General features: G+C 34.9%; 4 protein-coding genes across 10 annotated transcripts; 1 reads left to right on the forward strand and 3 right to left on the reverse strand.

Moving 5' to 3' along the window:
• The first annotated feature begins 244 nt into the window (after nt 1-244).
• Nucleotides 245-4,916, forward strand: LOC111294163 (pre-mRNA-splicing factor of RES complex protein). Of its 2 annotated transcripts, XM_022887361.2 has the most exons (10): nt 292-399; nt 472-536; nt 863-1,069; nt 1,186-2,029; nt 2,732-2,799; nt 2,888-2,949; nt 3,114-3,217; nt 3,944-4,016; nt 4,102-4,282; nt 4,399-4,916. In XM_022887361.2, the coding sequence occupies exons 3-10, from the start codon at nt 871-873 to the stop codon at nt 4,482-4,484; spliced, it is 1,617 nt and encodes a 538-aa protein (XP_022743096.2). In that variant the 5' UTR covers nt 292-399; nt 472-536; nt 863-870; the 3' UTR covers nt 4,485-4,916. The 2 variants fall into 2 exon arrangements, with proteins under 2 accessions (XP_022743095.2, XP_022743096.2); XM_022887360.2 differs by having other exon boundaries at nt 245-536.
• LOC111294164 (uncharacterized) lies at nt 4,621-6,639 on the reverse strand. The gene has a single exon (XM_022887362.2). It carries the CDS (start codon nt 6,405-6,407, stop codon nt 5,466-5,468), a length of 942 nt encoding a protein of 313 aa, XP_022743097.2. The 5' UTR covers nt 6,408-6,639; the 3' UTR covers nt 4,621-5,465.
• A 247-nt stretch (nt 6,640-6,886) lies between these two features.
• On the reverse strand, nt 6,887-11,642 carry LOC111295191 (sugar transporter ERD6-like 5). 2 transcript variants are annotated; one of them, XM_022888583.2, is made up of 18 exons: nt 11,363-11,642; nt 10,375-10,437; nt 10,140-10,229; nt 10,000-10,059; nt 9,618-9,683; nt 9,479-9,544; nt 9,320-9,395; nt 9,160-9,224; nt 8,937-9,029; nt 8,768-8,848; nt 8,593-8,677; nt 8,440-8,483; nt 8,293-8,355; nt 8,151-8,210; nt 8,000-8,053; nt 7,538-7,597; nt 7,331-7,445; nt 6,887-7,233 (listed from the first exon to the last, which is right to left on the reverse strand). In XM_022888583.2, the coding sequence occupies exons 1-18, from the start codon at nt 11,567-11,569 to the stop codon at nt 7,112-7,114; spliced, it is 1,470 nt and encodes a 489-aa protein (XP_022744318.2). In that variant the 5' UTR covers nt 11,570-11,642; the 3' UTR covers nt 6,887-7,111. The 2 variants fall into 2 exon arrangements, with proteins under 2 accessions (XP_022744318.2, XP_089599186.1); XM_089743060.1 differs by having other exon boundaries at nt 11,407-11,545.
• Nucleotides 11,643-13,118: 1,476 nt separating this feature from the next.
• On the reverse strand, nt 13,119-17,835 carry LOC111294391 (sugar transporter ERD6-like 5). Of its 5 annotated transcripts, XM_022887681.2 has the most exons (19): nt 17,499-17,770; nt 16,786-16,848; nt 16,401-16,490; nt 16,231-16,290; nt 16,035-16,100; nt 15,887-15,952; nt 15,723-15,798; nt 15,565-15,629; nt 15,345-15,437; nt 15,147-15,227; nt 14,976-15,061; nt 14,848-14,891; nt 14,704-14,766; nt 14,565-14,624; nt 14,397-14,450; nt 14,097-14,156; nt 13,882-13,996; nt 13,631-13,787; nt 13,130-13,536 (listed from the first exon to the last, which is right to left on the reverse strand). In XM_022887681.2, exons 13-18 carry the CDS (start codon nt 14,758-14,760, stop codon nt 13,663-13,665), a joined length of 471 nt encoding a protein of 156 aa, XP_022743416.2. In that variant the 5' UTR covers nt 14,761-14,766; nt 14,848-14,891; nt 14,976-15,061; nt 15,147-15,227; nt 15,345-15,437; nt 15,565-15,629; nt 15,723-15,798; nt 15,887-15,952; nt 16,035-16,100; nt 16,231-16,290; nt 16,401-16,490; nt 16,786-16,848; nt 17,499-17,770; the 3' UTR covers nt 13,130-13,536; nt 13,631-13,662. The 5 variants fall into 5 exon arrangements, 3 of the variants coding, with proteins under 3 accessions (XP_089599189.1, XP_089599190.1, XP_022743416.2); XR_016327320.1 differs by lacking the exon at nt 14,976-15,061 and having other exon boundaries at nt 13,119-13,536; nt 17,499-17,826; XM_089743063.1 differs by having other exon boundaries at nt 13,126-13,787; nt 17,499-17,820.
• Nucleotides 17,836-18,009: the final 174 nt, after the last annotated feature.

Below are 18,009 nucleotides of genomic sequence, written 5' to 3' on the forward strand. Positions count from 1 at the left end.
TGCGGGTATTGGACTTGAGCCTGGCACTTAAATCATCTGAGGAATACACCGCTTCCGGCTTGCGGCTTCGACTTTTACAAGGAATTGAATCAGATTTAATTTAATTTTTTTTAAATAATATATAAAATTATAAATATTTAATATTTAAATTTAATCTAAATCAAATAAAAAAAATTAATTCAAATAAAAACCAATATTACAATTTTAAATTAATTTTTTATTCTTTATTTTTTATGTTTTTTTCACCGGACAATAGGTTGTTTTAAAAACACCGTTGTCCTTAAAAAGGCTACAATTAAAGAAAAAAACAAAATTAGTATTTTAAAAGAGAATTCTTGACGGCAAAGCAATAAGACACGCGCCGCCTCAAGCAGCAACGTTCTTCTGCTGATTCTCGAGGTTCATTCTCTTGCTTTTCCTTCAATTTTCTTAGTGCACCTTTGGTTCCTGAGAAAATTTTGGATTTTCTAGTTGGAATCAAGAACCAAGCTGAGAGCTTTATCGGTTCTTCAAATCCCAAAACCCTAACTGCTTTGGTACATTCTTTCTCTCTCTCTGTAATGATCTCAATTTTCTATTTTTCATTGATTTCTATTAATCTATAACGCTTCCAATATCTGTAATTTATTGAATTTCATTCTATTTGAACAATAATTCCTTCGAATTTAAATTAATTTATTTTTTCCTTTACTGATATTTTCCCAAAGTTTATATCTTGATAGGTGTTTGATTTTTTGCTTCAATGAAGAATGCTAGATACTATAGTGTTATTTTAGTTAAAAAAATTAAATTTCTTTTATTTTTCTTAATTATAGGAAAAAAAAAAACTTATAGTAGTAACAATTGCACTGAATTTGCGCAGGGAAGCCAATGGCAACTTCTAGTTCACTGAAGGAATATCTAAAACGGTACGAGACAAAAAACGAAGAAGAGGAACAGAAGAAGGAAAGGAAGAAGAAGAAGAAGATAACCAAGCCAGAGTCCTCAGGCGTTTTAGTTGTCGATGAAGACCCAGTCTGGCAAAAACCTGTTAAACTCGAAGAAGACGAGGATGGCAATGATTCACCTGGTTAGTTTACAAGTTTTTTCCTTTCGTTTTTCTCCTTTTATTTGTTTAGTTATGTTTTGGGTTTGATGAATTATAATGGTTGGTTATTGGTTATGGCGTTTTATTGTTTTTTCTAGATGAGAAGCCGCTAGTGGATGAAGATATAGAAGTAAAAAGAATGAAAAGGCTGGAACAAATTAGGTTGAGGAGGGGATACAATGCTATTGCAGAGGATGGTAGTGGCTGGGTTTCGCTTTCTCCTAAACTTGCGAATGTTATGGATCCTAATTCTGATATTTCCCCTCCTCGTAGGCTGAGGACTCAAAATGACACGCCTTCTCCAGAACCTGGGCTGAGGCATTCAAACTCTGGAAGAGAAGTTGAAGATTTGTCACCTCCAAGAAAACCACGTTCCCCTGGATTTAGATCTGATTTATCGCCACCAAGAAGAAGTAGGGCTCAGAATGGCATGGCATCAAGAGAAGATGCTGATTTATCACCTCCTCGAGGGAGGGTATCTTGGACTGACTCACCAGAACCTCAAGTTAAGGCTTCGAATGAAAGTACTGATTTATCTCCTCCACGGAAACGGAGGGTTCGGAATGATTCACCTTCACCAGAACCTATAGTGAACAGAGCACATACTGATTTGTCACTACTTCGGAAACGGAGGGTTAGAAATGACACCCCTTCACCAGAACGCAGGGTGAAGCCTTTGAGAAAGGATACTGATCTGTCATTTTCACGGAAAAGGTCGAGACACCACCATACACAATCACCTGAGCCTGATATGCCCCCGCCTAGAAGATCTCGTACTCAAACATCAGAAATTGTTCATGATTCGGATCTCTCTCCTCCAAGGAAAAATAGGAAGGAATCAGCTGGTTCTGCTTCTTTGAAGGAGCAACCAAAAACTGGTTTAATTTCTGGCAGTGAAATCCGGGAAGAAATTTCTAAAACCAAGAAGGATGATTGGTTAAGGTACCTCTTCTATTCAAGTATCTAGATATAATTCATTTTTCAGAAATTCTCTCTCTTGGCATCCTGCATTTTCCATCCTTGAATGTTAATATAAATGGGGTAAGTTATAGGTGCTCATCAATACATGATCAGACTTGAGTTCAGTTGCATACTTTAATCAATTTTGTTTTTAGACAAGCCGCAGAAGATGCTGCTTCTTTTTGTTGGCAGTAATTATTCTATGTGGCATTAAGAATATTGACTGACATCATTGAATTTGAGGTAAACTTTGCTCCTGTAGTAACCTGTTGTAGGGGACTTATGGGTTCTTCCATGATGAATGGGTGAAATGCCTTTGTTGATGAATTGTGGGCTAGGTGTAATATAGAATTGCATGCAAACTAAGGAGCAAAATTAGTGCCTTTGGTATTTTACTTTAACATCATAGAGGCAATACTTTTGGGTAGCATGCGTGCATATATCAGTACATAAACACACAAACATTCAGAATTGACTTATGTAACTTTCAATTTGACTCTAGATTGTCTAATTGTGTAGTTGGAGTTGCCAATCGTGTGCGTAGGGGGGTGGGGTAGTTGTTTATGAGCTCAGGAAAGTCCTCATGACTTGTATTCCATTAGTGAATCCTTTTAATTGGTTTGGTTACTACACTGCATTTAATTTCTTTGGTTTTTCTCCCACTTAATTTTTGTGTTTTCTCAGGTTTAAGGAGATGGATCCAACTATAAGTGGACGAGGTGCTGAACCTGTATATCGTGATAAGACAAAAGGTAAAGGACAAGTTATTTTAAGTGATATCTAGTTGAAAACGCATGTATACTTTCACCTGACTCACACTTCCCTCATGAATTGCTGCAGGGGAACGCATATCAAAGGAAGAGTACCTGAAGTCAAAACAAAAAGGGGAAGATAAGCCCAAGGTACAAGATGGAAAAGTTAGCTGTAGAGTTCATAATTGGCTTTCTTTTTCATCATGATTGTTGTAGCCAATTCTAATGCTGCATTTCTAGTAGACGTGAACTTTATTATTTACTTTGTTCTTAGAGAGCAAGAATTAATAGTCAGCTATTATGTTCTTTATTAGGAGAAAGAGTTGGAATGGGGCAAAGGCTTAGCCCAAAAGCGAGAAGCTGAAGCTAGGTTGCAAGAATTAGAACTTGAGAAGAATAAACCATTTGCTCGAACCAGGTAAGATAACGGATTCTAAACAATGTTTTGAGTTGTAGTTCTTTTAGCTTGAATTGGATGTGATGTTAGGAAATGAGTGGTAGATTAGCACATTGCATATTTCTCCATTTATCCTTCATTGTTATAAACTTTTAATCATTTGCCATATTATGTCTCCTATGATTGAGGGGAGTAATTCGGTACCATAAGCATGCATGCACCCCAAGGGAGTCCTGCTAGTGGCCTTACATGGGATACTTACAGGGTTCAGAGAACTCTTTTGCATGACAAATATGTTTATGGAGAAATGCATTTGATATCCACAATAATAAAATTATTTCTTTGCCACTATTTTTGTTATTACCATTAATCATTTCCTATGTTATTACTTAAGTAAATTGCTGTACAGTAGGGAAAGGTCATGGAGTTATTTCTTCGTTCTATTTCCACTTCCACAAGGTGCAATTATTATTATAATGGAATATATCAGCTGAAAGGAGCCTGAAAACACAGAGAACTAATTTTTTTGTTTCAGCCCTGAAATATGAATTAAGTTGGGAAAAAAGAGGGGAGAGATTGAAAAAAATACCCACTTTCACTAGTATAACATTACAAGTTATTGATGTCTTTGTTGAACTTCCTTTGTTGAGCATTTGTATGGCCTTATCTTCTGCTTGATTTAGATTTTATTTTCTCGTTAATTTTGCCGCATATTGCATTTTTATATTTACAAACTTCTACTTGCAGGGATGACTCAGAGCTCGACAATATGTTGAAGGATAGACTAAGATGGGGTGATCCTATGGCACATTTGGTCAAGGTAATTAACTACTTGTTTGATGGTAATGAGATTTCGGTTAGTTTGACACTAAGTTAACATATATTTTTTTTATGATATATTGCAGAAAAAGCATTCTAAGCCAGTTCTTAGAGACCTAGGGGATGCTGAGCAGATGAAGGAATCAGGGTTCATAATTCCTCAAGACATTCCTGCACATAGTTGGATAGTAAGAAAATTAGATGCTGCACCAAATCGATATGGTATAAGACCGGGAAGACATTGGGATGGAGTTGATCGTAGTAATGGTAAAATTCATTTCTATGATTTCAAAAATTCTTCGGTTCATTCTCATTTCAAATTAAGTTTTGCTATGTCAAAAATGATGGAAAATGCTAATCAGCAGCTTCTCTGCATCTTTTAGGTTTTGAGAAGAAAATGTTCACAAAATTAAACGAGAAACGGGCCACAGAAAGGGAAGCATATCTCTGGTCCGTATCCGACATGTGATTCAAGGCATCGACCGCAATCTTTTGAGCACCCATTCATTCACTGGTTGACGCTGTCTCAAATAGTACATTTCTATGCAACCTTTTAATCTTAATATCTAATTTTTCAATCACGATATTGTACAAGTCATACAGAGTGGAACCCAGAATATTTTTATTAATGTAGCTGCCTGAACATCTCAAATGAACAAATTTACATTGAGTTAAAGACTTGAGTGCATTTAGCAGAAAGCGAGTGAAAAGCAAGACTTTGAAGCTCTTCCAACTCTGTTAATGGCACTGGGATTGTAATCTTAGAAGAGCAGGAAAGTTACATGCTGAAATTGAGAGATTATATGCTTACTGTATATTTCTGCCATTGTATCCGATGTTTTTCCTCCATGGTTGATTCTCGACAGTATTATTTTTAATTTCAAAATAATTTTCATATGCATTTGAATGTCAATTTTATAGGTTTCGTACTTCTGTAAGCCATGATTTTAGCTTCCAAATTCCGTGGTCGCTTTCACAAAGTGTCGCTATCCATTCCTTTTTTCATCAGTTGACTGATGAATCAGATCAATGCCAAGTAAGTTGTTTTTAGAGGTAATGTCAAGCATATGTAATCTTATAGAGGGAAGCACGTCTGAATTAACTTGGCCCTACATTCTGAAGTCTTCTCAGACCAATCAAACCCAACCAATGTCTTCCAACTTGAAACATAGATGGATCCTTTATTTGATCATTTCTGCGAAGGAAAAACAATAAGAAAAGAAAATTTTGATACACATCTGTTGCAATTTTTATTCCCAAACTGTGAACCATATAACACCAATCAAGCTTATATGTACGCGTAAAAAATGATACCCCATGAGTACGCATAAAAAACAGCATCCATCCTTACCTTCTGTCTCTGCTCAACTCCAAAAACAAATTAACTAATCCAACAACATCGATCTTCCCAAAAAACAGAGAAACACATGGCTGCCATCTCTTTGATCATTCACCTTGTTGTTACAAATGGCTGCCTCAACAAATGCAAGCTATGATGGTCATTGACATTATGATGATGATTATGAGGATAATCATGATGATGATGGCTCATAACCAGTTCATGACATCTCCGACCTTCTCCACTCACTTGTACAACTTTCTTCTCTCCTTCTTCTACTTCTTGCAAATGGAATTCTAATTGTTCTTGTTGTTCTTGCTTTGTCTCTTCGTTTCCATCTTCATCTTCTTCTCCTTCATTGATTTTGGGGCAAGCGTCACTGCTAACAAGATGCAATCTCAAGCGACCATTTTGCCTGACAGCACGTAAAATCTCAGGTCTTTGTATTCTAACCTCAGTTATCTCCAACTTCCCATTTTTCCTTACAGGCTTTAGATAAAAACAAGGCTGACCATTCTGGTTCAATGAAGAAAGTGGTGGTGGAAACTTCTTCTTATTCCTTTCTGATCTCTTCTCTTCACCGATCTTTTTCCTTCTCCATCTATCCCTTTCCCCTTCACAAAACTCCATATGTTGATGATCATCATCATTCTCATCATCATCACCACCATCATCAACCCTTCTTTCATCACAACTCTCAAACCCTAAACTTTCCGTACATGACATAAGTCCATCAACCCCACTACCCATATCATCTATAAATCCTATCCCACCAGGGTCTTTCTTTTTGGACGGCAGTGATGTTGTTGGTGTCATAGGTTTAATGTTGAGTATCAGTGATGAGGACTCAATAACATTTGGATTAACACTAGCTGTTGTTTCATTGGTGATCAACCCTAACCCACATTTGGAAAAAGGAGGAGAGAGAACACGTTTTTTACAAAAGTACTTCAACATGAATTGAGAACAACAGTAAGGCAAGATCATTTTCAATGCAAAAAGGAAGAGAGAGGCATAGATGAAGAAGGAAACAGGAGACAGAAAAAGGGTCATTAGGGAAAAACAAAAAATTTTAAAGGAAATTAAAAAAAGTTTCAGGGTTTGGTTATTGATTATGAAGAAGAAAAGTGAAGAAGAGAAGGAGATGTGGATATTAATAACATCCTCACGCCAAAGATAGAGAAAGAGAAAAGAAAACAAAGGGAGAAAATGGAGTGGAAAGGGGGTGTAGTATGGTGAAGAGAGTGCCAACGTGAACTGTGAGCTGTCAAGATAGAGCTGCCTTACCCTTCACTAACATCTCACCATGTTTTCCTATTGATGTATCTATTTTTAGTATCTTTTCTGATCGTCAGCTGTAACAGGTTTATTATTTTGGAGATATATATATATATATATATATATATATAAATAATATACAAACTCTTCCATTTTGTCTTTGGATTTACAGTAGTCCTTTTCATGCACGTTGGGAAAAAGGCTTCAAATTTGCTTTACAATATTTACTATTCTTGACAGATCTCATCAGCCCATTTCAAAAAGAAAAATCTACTATGTAGTATATTCTTTTCCAATTAAAGTGCCACAAATAATATACAAAAAAGAATTAATTAATTAATTAATTTTATTATAATTATTTTTGCTCTAGTAATATATATCTGTTTTGGCCTTTGGGGAATAATGTAAGATATAAGAAAAATAAACTATATCGTTTTTAGATATTGGTCCATTGATGATGCCAAGAGCAAAATATTTTATTACAGAAAAGGAATGAGTGATGTTTGTATTTCCTCCAGTGCTCTCCCCTTTGTCTCTGGAACCAGCATGGCGACGAATACAACAGTTAAGCCCCCAACTCCAGAGAAAAAGAAAAATGTTCCTGCAATTATGTTAATTGTCAATGTATCTTAGTTCAGAAGTGTAATAGTCACGGTGGTTTGGTTACAGTACTGTTGGAGAAGGGAAATGGAGGAAACCTGCTGAGCTCCATTCCATCATAAAATTGAAAGTGTAAGTAGTAATCCAAGAAGTGGACCAATTGACAAAAGTCACCAGGCTTCCAGCTTGGGCTTTAACATTTATGGGAAATATCTGACAAAGAATATGGACATGTTTTAGTCAAATCGATCTCTTGTTTCCTGCTATTGGGGCAACCTTGATATGTTAAATTCATCTGCGTGTACCTCAGACATTATAATCCACGGTATTCCTCCCAAGCCTATTGTGAAAGCTGTAGCACAGGCCTGAGTTTGCAGTATGAATCAGTTTATACATAGTTTGGCTCAAAGTTTGAAGAATATAGTTAGTTGTGTGTATGCATGCAGGTTCTACTTCTCAACTCATTCTTTAGACATGATAATTCTTATATTTATTTTATTGGGTTGACACATCAAATACAAAACATTTTTGTTAAAATTTTAAATCGTGTTGGTTTTTTTTTTTTTCATATGATCATATCATTTTTGTATTGTGTTTAAAATTGACAGGTCTATCATTATTCTAAGGTAGGATTTCAATTTTAAGAAAAAAAATGCATTTGTTGTGTGCTTGAGTAGCCTGATCCTAGTCCTGATTATGGCCATTGGCAAAATAAGAGGAAAGTTCATCATTAAGTTAAAAGCAGCCTGTAAGAGAAACAGAAGTACCAAAGAGCCGGTGAGTGCTAGGATGGGAGTAAGAGCCTTCAGATGGGGGAATTCCTGATGACATCAAAGTTTTCACAAAGAGAATTGCAAAACATTAAAAATAATAATAATACAGTCAATCATTTGAAGAAAATATTGAACTTTGTTATACCTTAAAGCAGAATGAGAGTGCTACAAGGAAGGTGGAGAAGCACATGCCACTTGCAGAGACCTGCACAAATTGGAATACTACTATGTTGGCTTGTTTCTTCAACAATTTCACTATCTTAAAATGAATCCTTTGCAAAACTAACCAGTAGAAGTGGTCTTCTACCAGATCTATCCATTAAAAGCAAACCTACTACAGCTACTGGAATCTGCAGAAAAATATTTTTGACATGTCACAGAAATGCTGAAGTAAAATTTGACAATTCATGAAAGTTGGAAAAAGAAGAAGGTGCCTGTATAATAGATGAGACTTGCAGGCCAATGGTACTTGATACACCTGTTGCAAACAAGAATCTGTGTTGTCACTTTTTCTATTTCCATGTTACAGATTTATTGCATACAACAAGATAATCATATAGAAACCAAAGCAGAAGACCTAAATTTACCAGCTTCTTCAAATATGTTGCTAGCATAATATGCCATAGCACTGTTTCCTCCGAGTTGTTGCAATAGCATTAGGACAACTCCAACCTGCAAATTCCAAGAAACCATATGTACAATGATCAGACAAGTCATAAAAGGCGATTACAGTTTATTGACCTATTGTTATTCTGAGCTCACAATGAGTGAATTAGCATATCTCCTCTGGAACAATTCCAGGAAACTAGCTTCTGTCTGTTGCTCAAGAGTTTCCATATAATCCTACAGAAGAAAGGAAGCTAAGTGGTTAAAATGTTCCTGGGAAAAATGAAAACGAAAAAAGTAACAAGATACGAAGCTAAAAGGCAACTCTGATATAAGCTGCTTCTTCAGAAATATCTGTGTCCTCTCCCCTAAGACGCTTCAAAGCAGCTTCGAACTCTTTTTCTCGACCAAATTTTGCCTGGAGAAGTGTTCATCTTTTAGGCATATACATGAAGAATGAAGTGCATAATTTCTTTTAGATCTGGCTCCAAAATATTATTGACTCAAATGGCATCATAGCATTAGCCAGACTAGTGAGTTAGACTCACCAGCCATCTAGGGGACTCCGGAATGAAAAACAAGCCTATTATCTGCACTACAGAGGGAATAGCACCTGAAGAAAACAGAGTTGGCTAAAAACAGAACTTCAATAGCACTACCTTTGGCCTAAGTAAATAGAAAAAAATAGAAGAGCAGAAGGATATAAACTGATCATGGCCAGGACACGCCAAGAAATCAAGGTTCCAATGAAATATACAAGTGCAAATCCAGAAGTAGTCATCAACTGCAGGATTGGGAAAACACATCCATAATTATTGATATCTTGATTCTTGACAGATCATATTGTCAATTATGGTTCAGTATTACCTGATTTGCCGATACAAACGAACCCCGGTAACTTTTAGGTGTTATTTCTGCTATGTAAACAGGTACCTGTTTGTTGTGAAAAGTTCAGTTGTCATAATACATCTCATTGTGTATGAACTGCAAACCTCAGTACAATTACCACATAACAAATCATCGCAGCTCCAAAGCCGATTGACAGCCTTCCAATGTCCAGCCATAAAGCACTCTTCCAACAAGAATTGAACATTTACTTTTTAAGATCTTCATACAAATTAGCAAACATAGAAGTACAGTAACGAGAAATTTCATTAGCAAGACTCTGGTGCTTCAGTATGGTTGTAGGGTGAGATATTAACAAGAAACAGGATTTGGAACATAAGTTATTTGATTCAACAATCAAATGAAGCCTAACTTTGCCATCAGCCTTGTAGTTTGTTGATAGAGTACTAGAATCTTAGTTCTAATGAGCAGGGTATAATCTCGAGTACTAAAAAAATAAAGCCTAACTTCGGGGAAGGGGAGAATTCAAAATGGAAGCTAACCTTTGCAAATGTTATTGAAAGCCACCCAGCAGTGCAGAATACTTCAGACAACCACATTGTCTGTCTCACAGTACATAAACACATTACTTGAGAGGAACTTGAAACCTCATATTACATCATTAAAACATGTAATAACTTACATGTCTCCGACCAATAAGATCTGCTATCTTCCCACTGAAAATTGCACCTACCATTCCTCCAACTGTCATTATTGAACCGAAAACCGAGTACTGCACATTGTCATTGTGAGAGTAACCAGTTAAGACTACAAACACTGACCTTGAGATTTCTTGTGCTTTAAGTAAGTGGACGTTTATTTGATACATGAGTTTTCACTTTAAAGAAAGAAAAAAAAAACAAAAGGACTGTACTAACTGCTGCCACAGAGAGACCCAAGTCTTCTATTATCCCAGTCTCTGCAGGTGATGAATAACCAACCTGGATTGATCAAGCAAGTTGGATCATTTTTATCAATTCAATCAAAGTTAATTATCAAATATAATCTATGTTACTAATTAAGGATAAGTACAGCCTTCCCACATGGGGAAGGTTTGGGGGCGTGTGTTTATATGAAAATTTGCATTAACTCAAAACAATTGATTTTGAAATTAATGACGTGTCTGTCTCTGAATAAATATAATCATGTCTGTGCGTGTGTGTGGCCCAACCGAAGCACTCTTACGGGCTCATCAAAGATGGCATGTTAAGGCTTCCCGGGTAAATGGATTTGGACCTCCAACTCGTGTGAGGCAAGCCTTCCCATATCGGGAAGATTTGGGATATATGTATTTGTATAAGATTTCACGTTAACCCAAAATAATTTATTAGTAGAATTAACAGCATATTCTATCTTTGAAAAAAAAAATAAGAATAAGTACAATAAATTCAACTAAAACCATAAGTATTCACAATCCAATTAACCATAACCAAACATATTATAAAAAAAAATCCTAATGCAATACATGTAATGTCTATAGTTTGTAATTAATCTCCAAACCAAACTTGTTAATATTAATGATGTATTGTTCAGAATAAACATTTTAAACTTTAAAAAAAGTTTTAACATTTTTACAAGTATAAATGTTTAATGCATGGTTTTTCAATGTCAAAAAAAAAAAAGATGAATTGCAGAAAAAAAAATTAAAAAAAAAACATAATTGTAAAATATCTTTTAAAAAAAAAGTAATAAAAAGGTATAATTCAAAAGCGGAGGACAGCGCAACCGCTAAAACAGTGGCCGTTTTATTGCTTTTAAATCCAAAAAACTCTAAATTCAAATTAACTTCCTCTTCTTCAAAGCCCAAAAACATCACAGAGAAGAAGAAGTCAGTTCCTAGCTTAGAGAAGAAAACGAAAAACTTACAGCACAGCCATAACAGAAAGAGCCACAGACAGCAACAAACGTACTAAAGACAAGAACAGGTGTCAACGACGAAGCTGTCGGTGATGGCATGTTAAGATTGCCAATGCTGTCACCACTGCCGGCGACATCGCTAGTTGGTTTTGTTTCGTTTGGTTGATACCTGCTTGTTAACAGCCCTTCTTCCATGCTTTCCCTCTCCATTTTCATACGTTTGTTTCAAAAAACAAACTACCAAACTGAAGAAGAAAGAATTCCTCCTTTTGTTTCAATGGGAAAAAAAAAAAAAATATATATATATATATATATAAATAGGAGCTATAGGTTACTATTTCATGGAAAGATTCAAAAGAATTTTTTGAGGCAAAGAATAGTCATTAAGCAACATTGATCACATTTAAAAGTTAGTAAAATCTTGTGGAAAGATATGATTATTACATAAGAGATTCTTTATGGAAATTAAAAATTATATTTTAATTTATACTATTATTTTATGTAGCATTGACCATATATAGTATTCTAGATGATGCAAGTAGAATAGGTTTTTTTTTTTCAAAAAGTATTTAATAGGAAATTTGAAATTAACTAGCCTAGCTAGCTATATAGATTTAATCCATCACAAACATTAAAAAAAAAAAAAAATGGTTTTATATTTTTAAGTTTTAACTCTTAAACAAGGAATAAGGTGATTTTGAAAAGCATATAAAATTAGAGATAAATAAATACAAAATTTTAATTAAATTGAATATAAAAAAATAACATAGTTTAAGATTTAAATTTTATAAAAAAAATTTTTTAATTCCTTAATAAAAAACTAAAAAATAAACCATCAATTATTGCAAATTCAACAACAATTTAAATTTATTTCTAGACCAAATTTCTAAGTTTTGTCTCTTTATAAAGCTAACTATAACAGAGAAAAATGCTACTATAATTGGACTTTTTTTTCCTTCTTTATTTACTTTTGTTTGTTGCTTGAGGAAACAGTTTTGACTTTAAATGTAGGGTTGAGTACATTTTTGGACAAACGATTCCTAAAATCCTATTTATATTTGATAAGATTGTCCAACCACCCTAATATTTGGTAGTTAATGAGTTATATATTACAATAAATTTTAATTTAAAAAGAAAATCAAATTTTGTTGATTGAGTTAATAATTTTTTTCATTTTTCTTAACACAGAGTAAGATCATTTTCTTGCTCTTGTACATTAAAAATGTTGAATTCTTATTTTCGTCATCTGATTCAAATTTTAATAATTTTAAGTATTAAAAAATTTGATTGAATTGAGAATCCTGAAGACTTAATATAGATTTTCAACAAATCTGCTATATATTTTCAAAAAGTAATTTGTTCTATTATGAAAATGTTCTTGCCTATCAGTCACTGTAGTTCAACATAAAGCTCAAGACCAAGCTGCTCCCTGATTTGTCAATTGAGCTATTCAAGTCATGGAGGTGGTTAACTGGTTGATTTTTTTTTTTTAGCTCATAATTCACTTGTAAGACTTTGGCACTTGGTTTGCATTTCTTCAAATGTTTGGAAATTAATTTTTGACAAGTGAGATTTCAACTGTATATCCCTCTTCCCAGAGCAGGAAAGTTGGAAAAATGTTTGGAACCTGTGAGTGGTTGACTTTAATCTTTTGTTTCCAACCTGATGATTCAATGGAACCTGACAATTTTGTCCATGCCTTTTTCATGATTCATAGTGGCTTGCGAGTTATTGTCAATTTCAGTTCATTCGACTTCACCATTTGATCCCATAAAAAAATATTTCATAAATTAAAAGATGATATAAATACTTATATCTTAAAACCAGTTTTAATACAGAACATCATCCTCACTCTAATAAAGGACTACCATGACAAATTGCTAATACTTCATAACCGACTCTGATATCAAATATCATGATTCAAATCAACTTAAGATATTATCCACTTTCAACTCATTAAACTTCACAATTTTATCCCACGAAAATATCTTACAATTTAAAAATAATCTAAACACTTATATTTCAAAACCGATTCTTATACACAGCCGACTTTCATGCTGCTTTCTAGGACCATGAAACCTTTCCTGCTGTCCATCAAGCTTTTAACATTTGTTTGCCAAGCCTGAAACAAGGCAGACTGACTTGCAAGCCTACACCACTAACTCTACTTGGATCAAGGCCACCTTTTAGATATTCATGAAAAAAAAAAAAAAAAAAGTCAAGAACTGCTTCCCCTGAGCCTAAATAAGTCTGGATCAATGCAAATAAATCACCCACATGATTATATTAGTCAGTTATTCCTGTATTTGTTATTGTACACCGCGAGTAATTGATGCTTGGATATCTTCTAGTGTTCGCCCCTTGGTCTCCGGCACCAGCTTTGCAATGAATATGATAGCTAGCCCAGAAATGCTTGAAAATATGAAGAATGTTCCTGGAATAGTGTAATGATAAATGGTTTAGTATCACAACCATGGTGGAAATGACAGAAAAGAAGAATCCGGGAAATGAGAGGCATTAAGCTTCACCAGCAGAGCTCCATTGAAGTAAAAAGTTGAAAGTATAAGAAACAACCCAAGAACAAAACCAGTTCACCAGGTTGCAAAGACTTCCAGCTGAGCCCTTTATATTTACAGGAAATATCTGGGAAAGAAAAAAAAAACAAAAAAAACGAAAAACCCTTTAGTTGCCTTTAGCTATGCACTAAATGATGAAGAAATGAAAACCAAATCTCTTGACTAACCTCTGACATTATAATCCATGGGATTCCTGACATCCCTAATGAATAAAATCCCATGTATATCTGAATGCAGAAATAAAAAACATGGTTGATATCTGACGGAAGAACAAACATGTTTGATAATAGTCATGGTTTTCACAACATTCTTCATGCTATAGTTAAAAGTATCTGCTGTGCCTTTGTTTTGTTTCCCAATTGTTAAATAAGAAGAAAAATGAAAAGAATGTTCAATACAGATGTAATCAACAGGAAAACATTTCTAAGGAAAAGAACACTGAAGTGTTGGCATGTAATATGTGTTACCAGGATGCCAATAAATGCCAAAATTGGAGTGATCTCCTCCAAGCAATGAAGATCCTGCTCATGAAATCTTATATCTTTCAGAAAATAAAAGTTAAAGGGATAATAAGATGCAGAAAAGGCACTTTCTAGATGGTGTAATTAAAATTCTATGTTCTGTTTTTGAGGAACCTGCAAGAGGAATGACAGGCCTGTAAGGAAGCAACCAAAGAATGCACCAACAATGGAAACCTGTAAGCATGTTTGGATTTCAGAACTAGTTTCTCAATTTAGTTGAAACCAAGAGCAATTGGTTGTTTTATACTCTAACCATTAGAAGAGGCCGTCTCCCAGATGTATCGATTAAAAGTATACCGAGAATGTTCATCACAATCTGTACAAGGATATGAATGTTATCAGGATACACAACAGGATGAATTTTGAATCAATATTGCAACTGACATTAGGTAAACACCTGTGTTACAGCCACTGCTATAATTCCTGTAGTGCTTGGAAACCCTGTTGAACAAAATTGTGAGTTCCTTCATAACCATGCAGTTTTCAAGTTATTTGGAGCATTATTTTTACTATCACATAATTTACGAGCTAAATAAAAAATGCTGTTTGCATAATAAGCAAATCCTTTGTAACCCCCCCAGTTGTTGTAGCAGCATCAAGCCAACTCCAACCTATGCCAAAATCTTATTATACCAATGGATCAAGCATGACATTTACAGTCAATAGAGAAACCATGGATCAATTAATGTGACTCACAATGACCGAATAAGCATATTTCGAACTGAACAGATCCAGAATCTTATAGCCAGAGCTGCGTTGCAAGTTTTTGGTATAATCCTGCAATATTTTTGAACATATCAAAATTGCACCTATATTGAAGGCTAAAAATTATGGCTTCCAGATATAGTATAAGGGGTGACTACTATTCAAAGGATATTATGTTTCAAAATTTACATGGATTTCATCTGCTTCTTGACAAATATCAGCATTCATTCCTCTGAGGCATTTAAGAGAAGTTTCGAACTCATTGTCTCGACCGTTTTTGGCCTGCAAAATGTACATCCATAGTTGATTAGTTAGGCATATTATGCTGTCATGTCTTTCTTTCCTTGACAGCAAAAAGTAAGGCAAACACAATTTTGATATAACTCATGGAACTGCAGATTCCACTTACAAGCCATCTAGGAGATTCTGGAACAAAGAATAAACATATGACCTGTATTATACAAGGAATGACACCTGCAAAAATGCAATTGTCCAAGAATATTAACGCGATTCTTGTTTGTTATAAAAGTTCATGCAGCATGGAAAGAGCGGACTGAAAGATGCTACCGATTAGAGCCAAGATGCGCCAATAGGTGATAGAACCAACAAAATATGCGACTGAAATGCTACAAATTGTCATTGCCTGTAGATTAAGTTAAACGAAAACTAAATCATAGATCGTTTTACTCCAGATTTTACAAAACTCAAATGCCTATAATGCTCAAATTTACCTGAACTAGTGATGAAAATCCTCCCCTAAGATTCTTTGGAGTTATGTCTGCTACATAAACAGGTCCCTACTAGGAAATAAATCAGACATCATCATCAACCACATTAGTCAATTGCATCAAGTAGTAGATGAAGCCTTACAGCAGTTACCACATAATTAAATACTGCAGTCCCAAATCCCAGTGAAAGCCTTCCAAGATACAGTGACCAAGCTTCCTGTCAAAAATCATTGCAACATACGGGATTATGATGTGAGAGCAAGACAATGAGAATAACTGAATGTTATAACTAATAAAAAGAAAGCCTTGCAGAAAATGGAGTATAAAGTAAGGTGAGGGTACAAGACCTTGGAAAACGCTATAGCTAGCCATCCCATGATGTAGAATATATTCAATATCCAGAAGGTCTGCCTCATGAGAGCAACCAAAAGCATTAACTGAGGACTTGATAAAGATTTAATGATGTGAAATAGATGCTTGTTATTATTATTATTTTTTTTTTACTCAGAAAACTCACAATTTTATGACCAAAGAAATCTGATATTCTTCCACTAGCTATTGCACCTGACATTCCTCCTATTGTCAATATTGAACCGAAAACTGAATACTGCACAAGTGATATGAAAAAAAGAGGCAAAGTGAGGTCAAGTGAAATGCTGCAAGAAACTTAGAAAAACTGGCTTTAAGCACTTCCCAAAACGTTCTTCTTTGACAATGTGAAGGCATTTTTGAAACACCACCAATAATCCCCATGAAAATGTGGTGAATTTTGAGGCAAGGGGAGTATCCAAACTATATATTAAGGCTAACAGTTGTTTATGTTTTGAACTTTGTGATGAAACCTCTGCAGGTTGAAACCCAAGTAATTAAATGTCTTAATTGTTTTTTAGCCTGGCACCTACCTCTGCCACTGAGAGACCCAACTCATCTATGATTCCAGACTCTGCAGGTGATGAATATCCACCCTGGCAAGCAATCATGTAAAAGAAGTATGGTCATGATCATTAATGCATCAAAGAGTGAGAGAAAAGAGTCATGAATGTTGACTCTAAGATCCAACTATTCAACCAAACTAAAGCTGATTTCGCAAACATTACTTGGAAATTTTATCCTTAGGGCCAAATGATTATTGTGGTTAAAAAAAAAAAAAGAAGATATAACCACATAAGCAAATGGTTCCAAAATGCAGCAACTAGAACATCACAGAAGACAAAATGTAAATCTCAGACTCTAGTTCTAATCCCAATACTAAATTTCCAATCCTAAAGCTGATAATATGCTAAGCACAAATTTATTCTTGTTTGCCCTGGAAAGATCTGAAAGCAATTTTTCATTCAGTTTTGCAGTGCCTGCATAAATTACAAATTCTAAAGTTCAAATACATCGCATGAAAGTGATCAAACTGCTATAGTCCAGACAAGGAATTAAAAAGTAGGAAAAGACCACCGCATCTGGTTTGGACCAGAGCTGTGGTCCTGGCAAAAGTAAAACCTAAGATACATGAACAGAAGATCAAGATGAAGATTCCTCATGATTCAACTTACAAGCACAAAGTATAGGCAGAAGGAAAGGGAGGGAGATGGATCATATTTGGATCACTCCTTCGACTACTTACAGAATAACCACAAGTAAAGGAAGCACTGGCTGCAACAGTGATGCCAAGAACAAGAGATGATGTTATGGCACTGGACTTTCTTGATGGTACACCATTACCATTGTAGCGATTGACAATCAATGGTTCAGTTGCTGGTCCCCGCTCTGTGCCTTCTTCCACCATTTCTTGTCTCCTTGAAGAAGCAGATTGGAGAAATACTGAAAAAGCTGAGAGAGAAATACAGACAGAAGGAGACAATTATTGATGTATGCTTCTTTCCTTTAAAAAATGCTTTGTCTTGTCGTGCAGATGGTTGTCTAGACCGTTCATAGAATAGTCCTGTCTGCATGTTCCACGTATCGAGTTCTCTTGTCTACTTTTTTCTTAAATAATTGCATTTGGCCTGCTCCAAGGTGATTGACAAGGACCGTAACCAAGTATAAATCAAGTTGATTAATGAATAGATCTATATTACACTAGCCAGCAGACATAATGAAAGTCGATAAAATGATGACTAACTATTAGCAATCTG

Source organism: Durio zibethinus, chromosome 14, assembly GCF_047325235.1.
Source record: "Durio zibethinus cultivar Kanyao isolate XHJ-2024 chromosome 14, ASM4732523v1, whole genome shotgun sequence".
Taxonomy (NCBI): Eukaryota; Viridiplantae; Streptophyta; class Magnoliopsida; order Malvales; family Malvaceae; genus Durio; species Durio zibethinus.

Bases quoted from the DNA above. Each gene is read 5' to 3' on its own strand.
- LOC111294391 (XM_089743063.1), bottom strand. From the start codon at position 17,660: ATGGTGGAAGAAGGCACAGAGCGGGGACCAGCAACTGAACCATTGATT. The intron at 15,438-15,564 runs GTAAGTGGAATC...TACATTTTGCAG, and splicing joins CAGAATCTCCTAGATGGCTT to GCCAAAAACGGTCGAGACAA. The intron at 14,451-14,564 runs GTTCCTCAAAAA...TTTCATGAGCAG, and splicing joins GCCTGTCATTCCTCTTGCAG to GATCTTCATTGCTTGGAGGA.
- LOC111294163 (XM_022887360.2), top strand. From the start codon at position 871: ATGGCAACTTCTAGTTCACTGAAGGAATATCTAAAACGGTACGAGACA. The intron at 2,800-2,887 runs GTAAAGGACAAG...GAATTGCTGCAG, and splicing joins ATATCGTGATAAGACAAAAG to GGGAACGCATATCAAAGGAA. The intron at 2,950-3,113 runs GTACAAGATGGA...GTTCTTTATTAG, and splicing joins AAGGGGAAGATAAGCCCAAG to GAGAAAGAGTTGGAATGGGG.
- LOC111295191 (XM_022888583.2), bottom strand. From the start codon at position 11,569: ATGAAAATGGAGAGGGAAAGCATGGAAGAAGGGCTGTTAACAAGCAGG. The intron at 10,230-10,374 runs GTTAGTACAGTC...GACAATGTGCAG, and splicing joins TGGGTCTCTCTGTGGCAGCA to TACTCGGTTTTCGGTTCAAT. The intron at 9,396-9,478 runs GTAATACTGAAC...CCAATCCTGCAG, and splicing joins CGTTTGTATCGGCAAATCAG to TTGATGACTACTTCTGGATT.
- LOC111294164 (XM_022887362.2), bottom strand. From the start codon at position 6,407: ATGACCCTTTTTCTGTCTCCTGTTTCCTTCTTCATCTATGCCTCTCTC.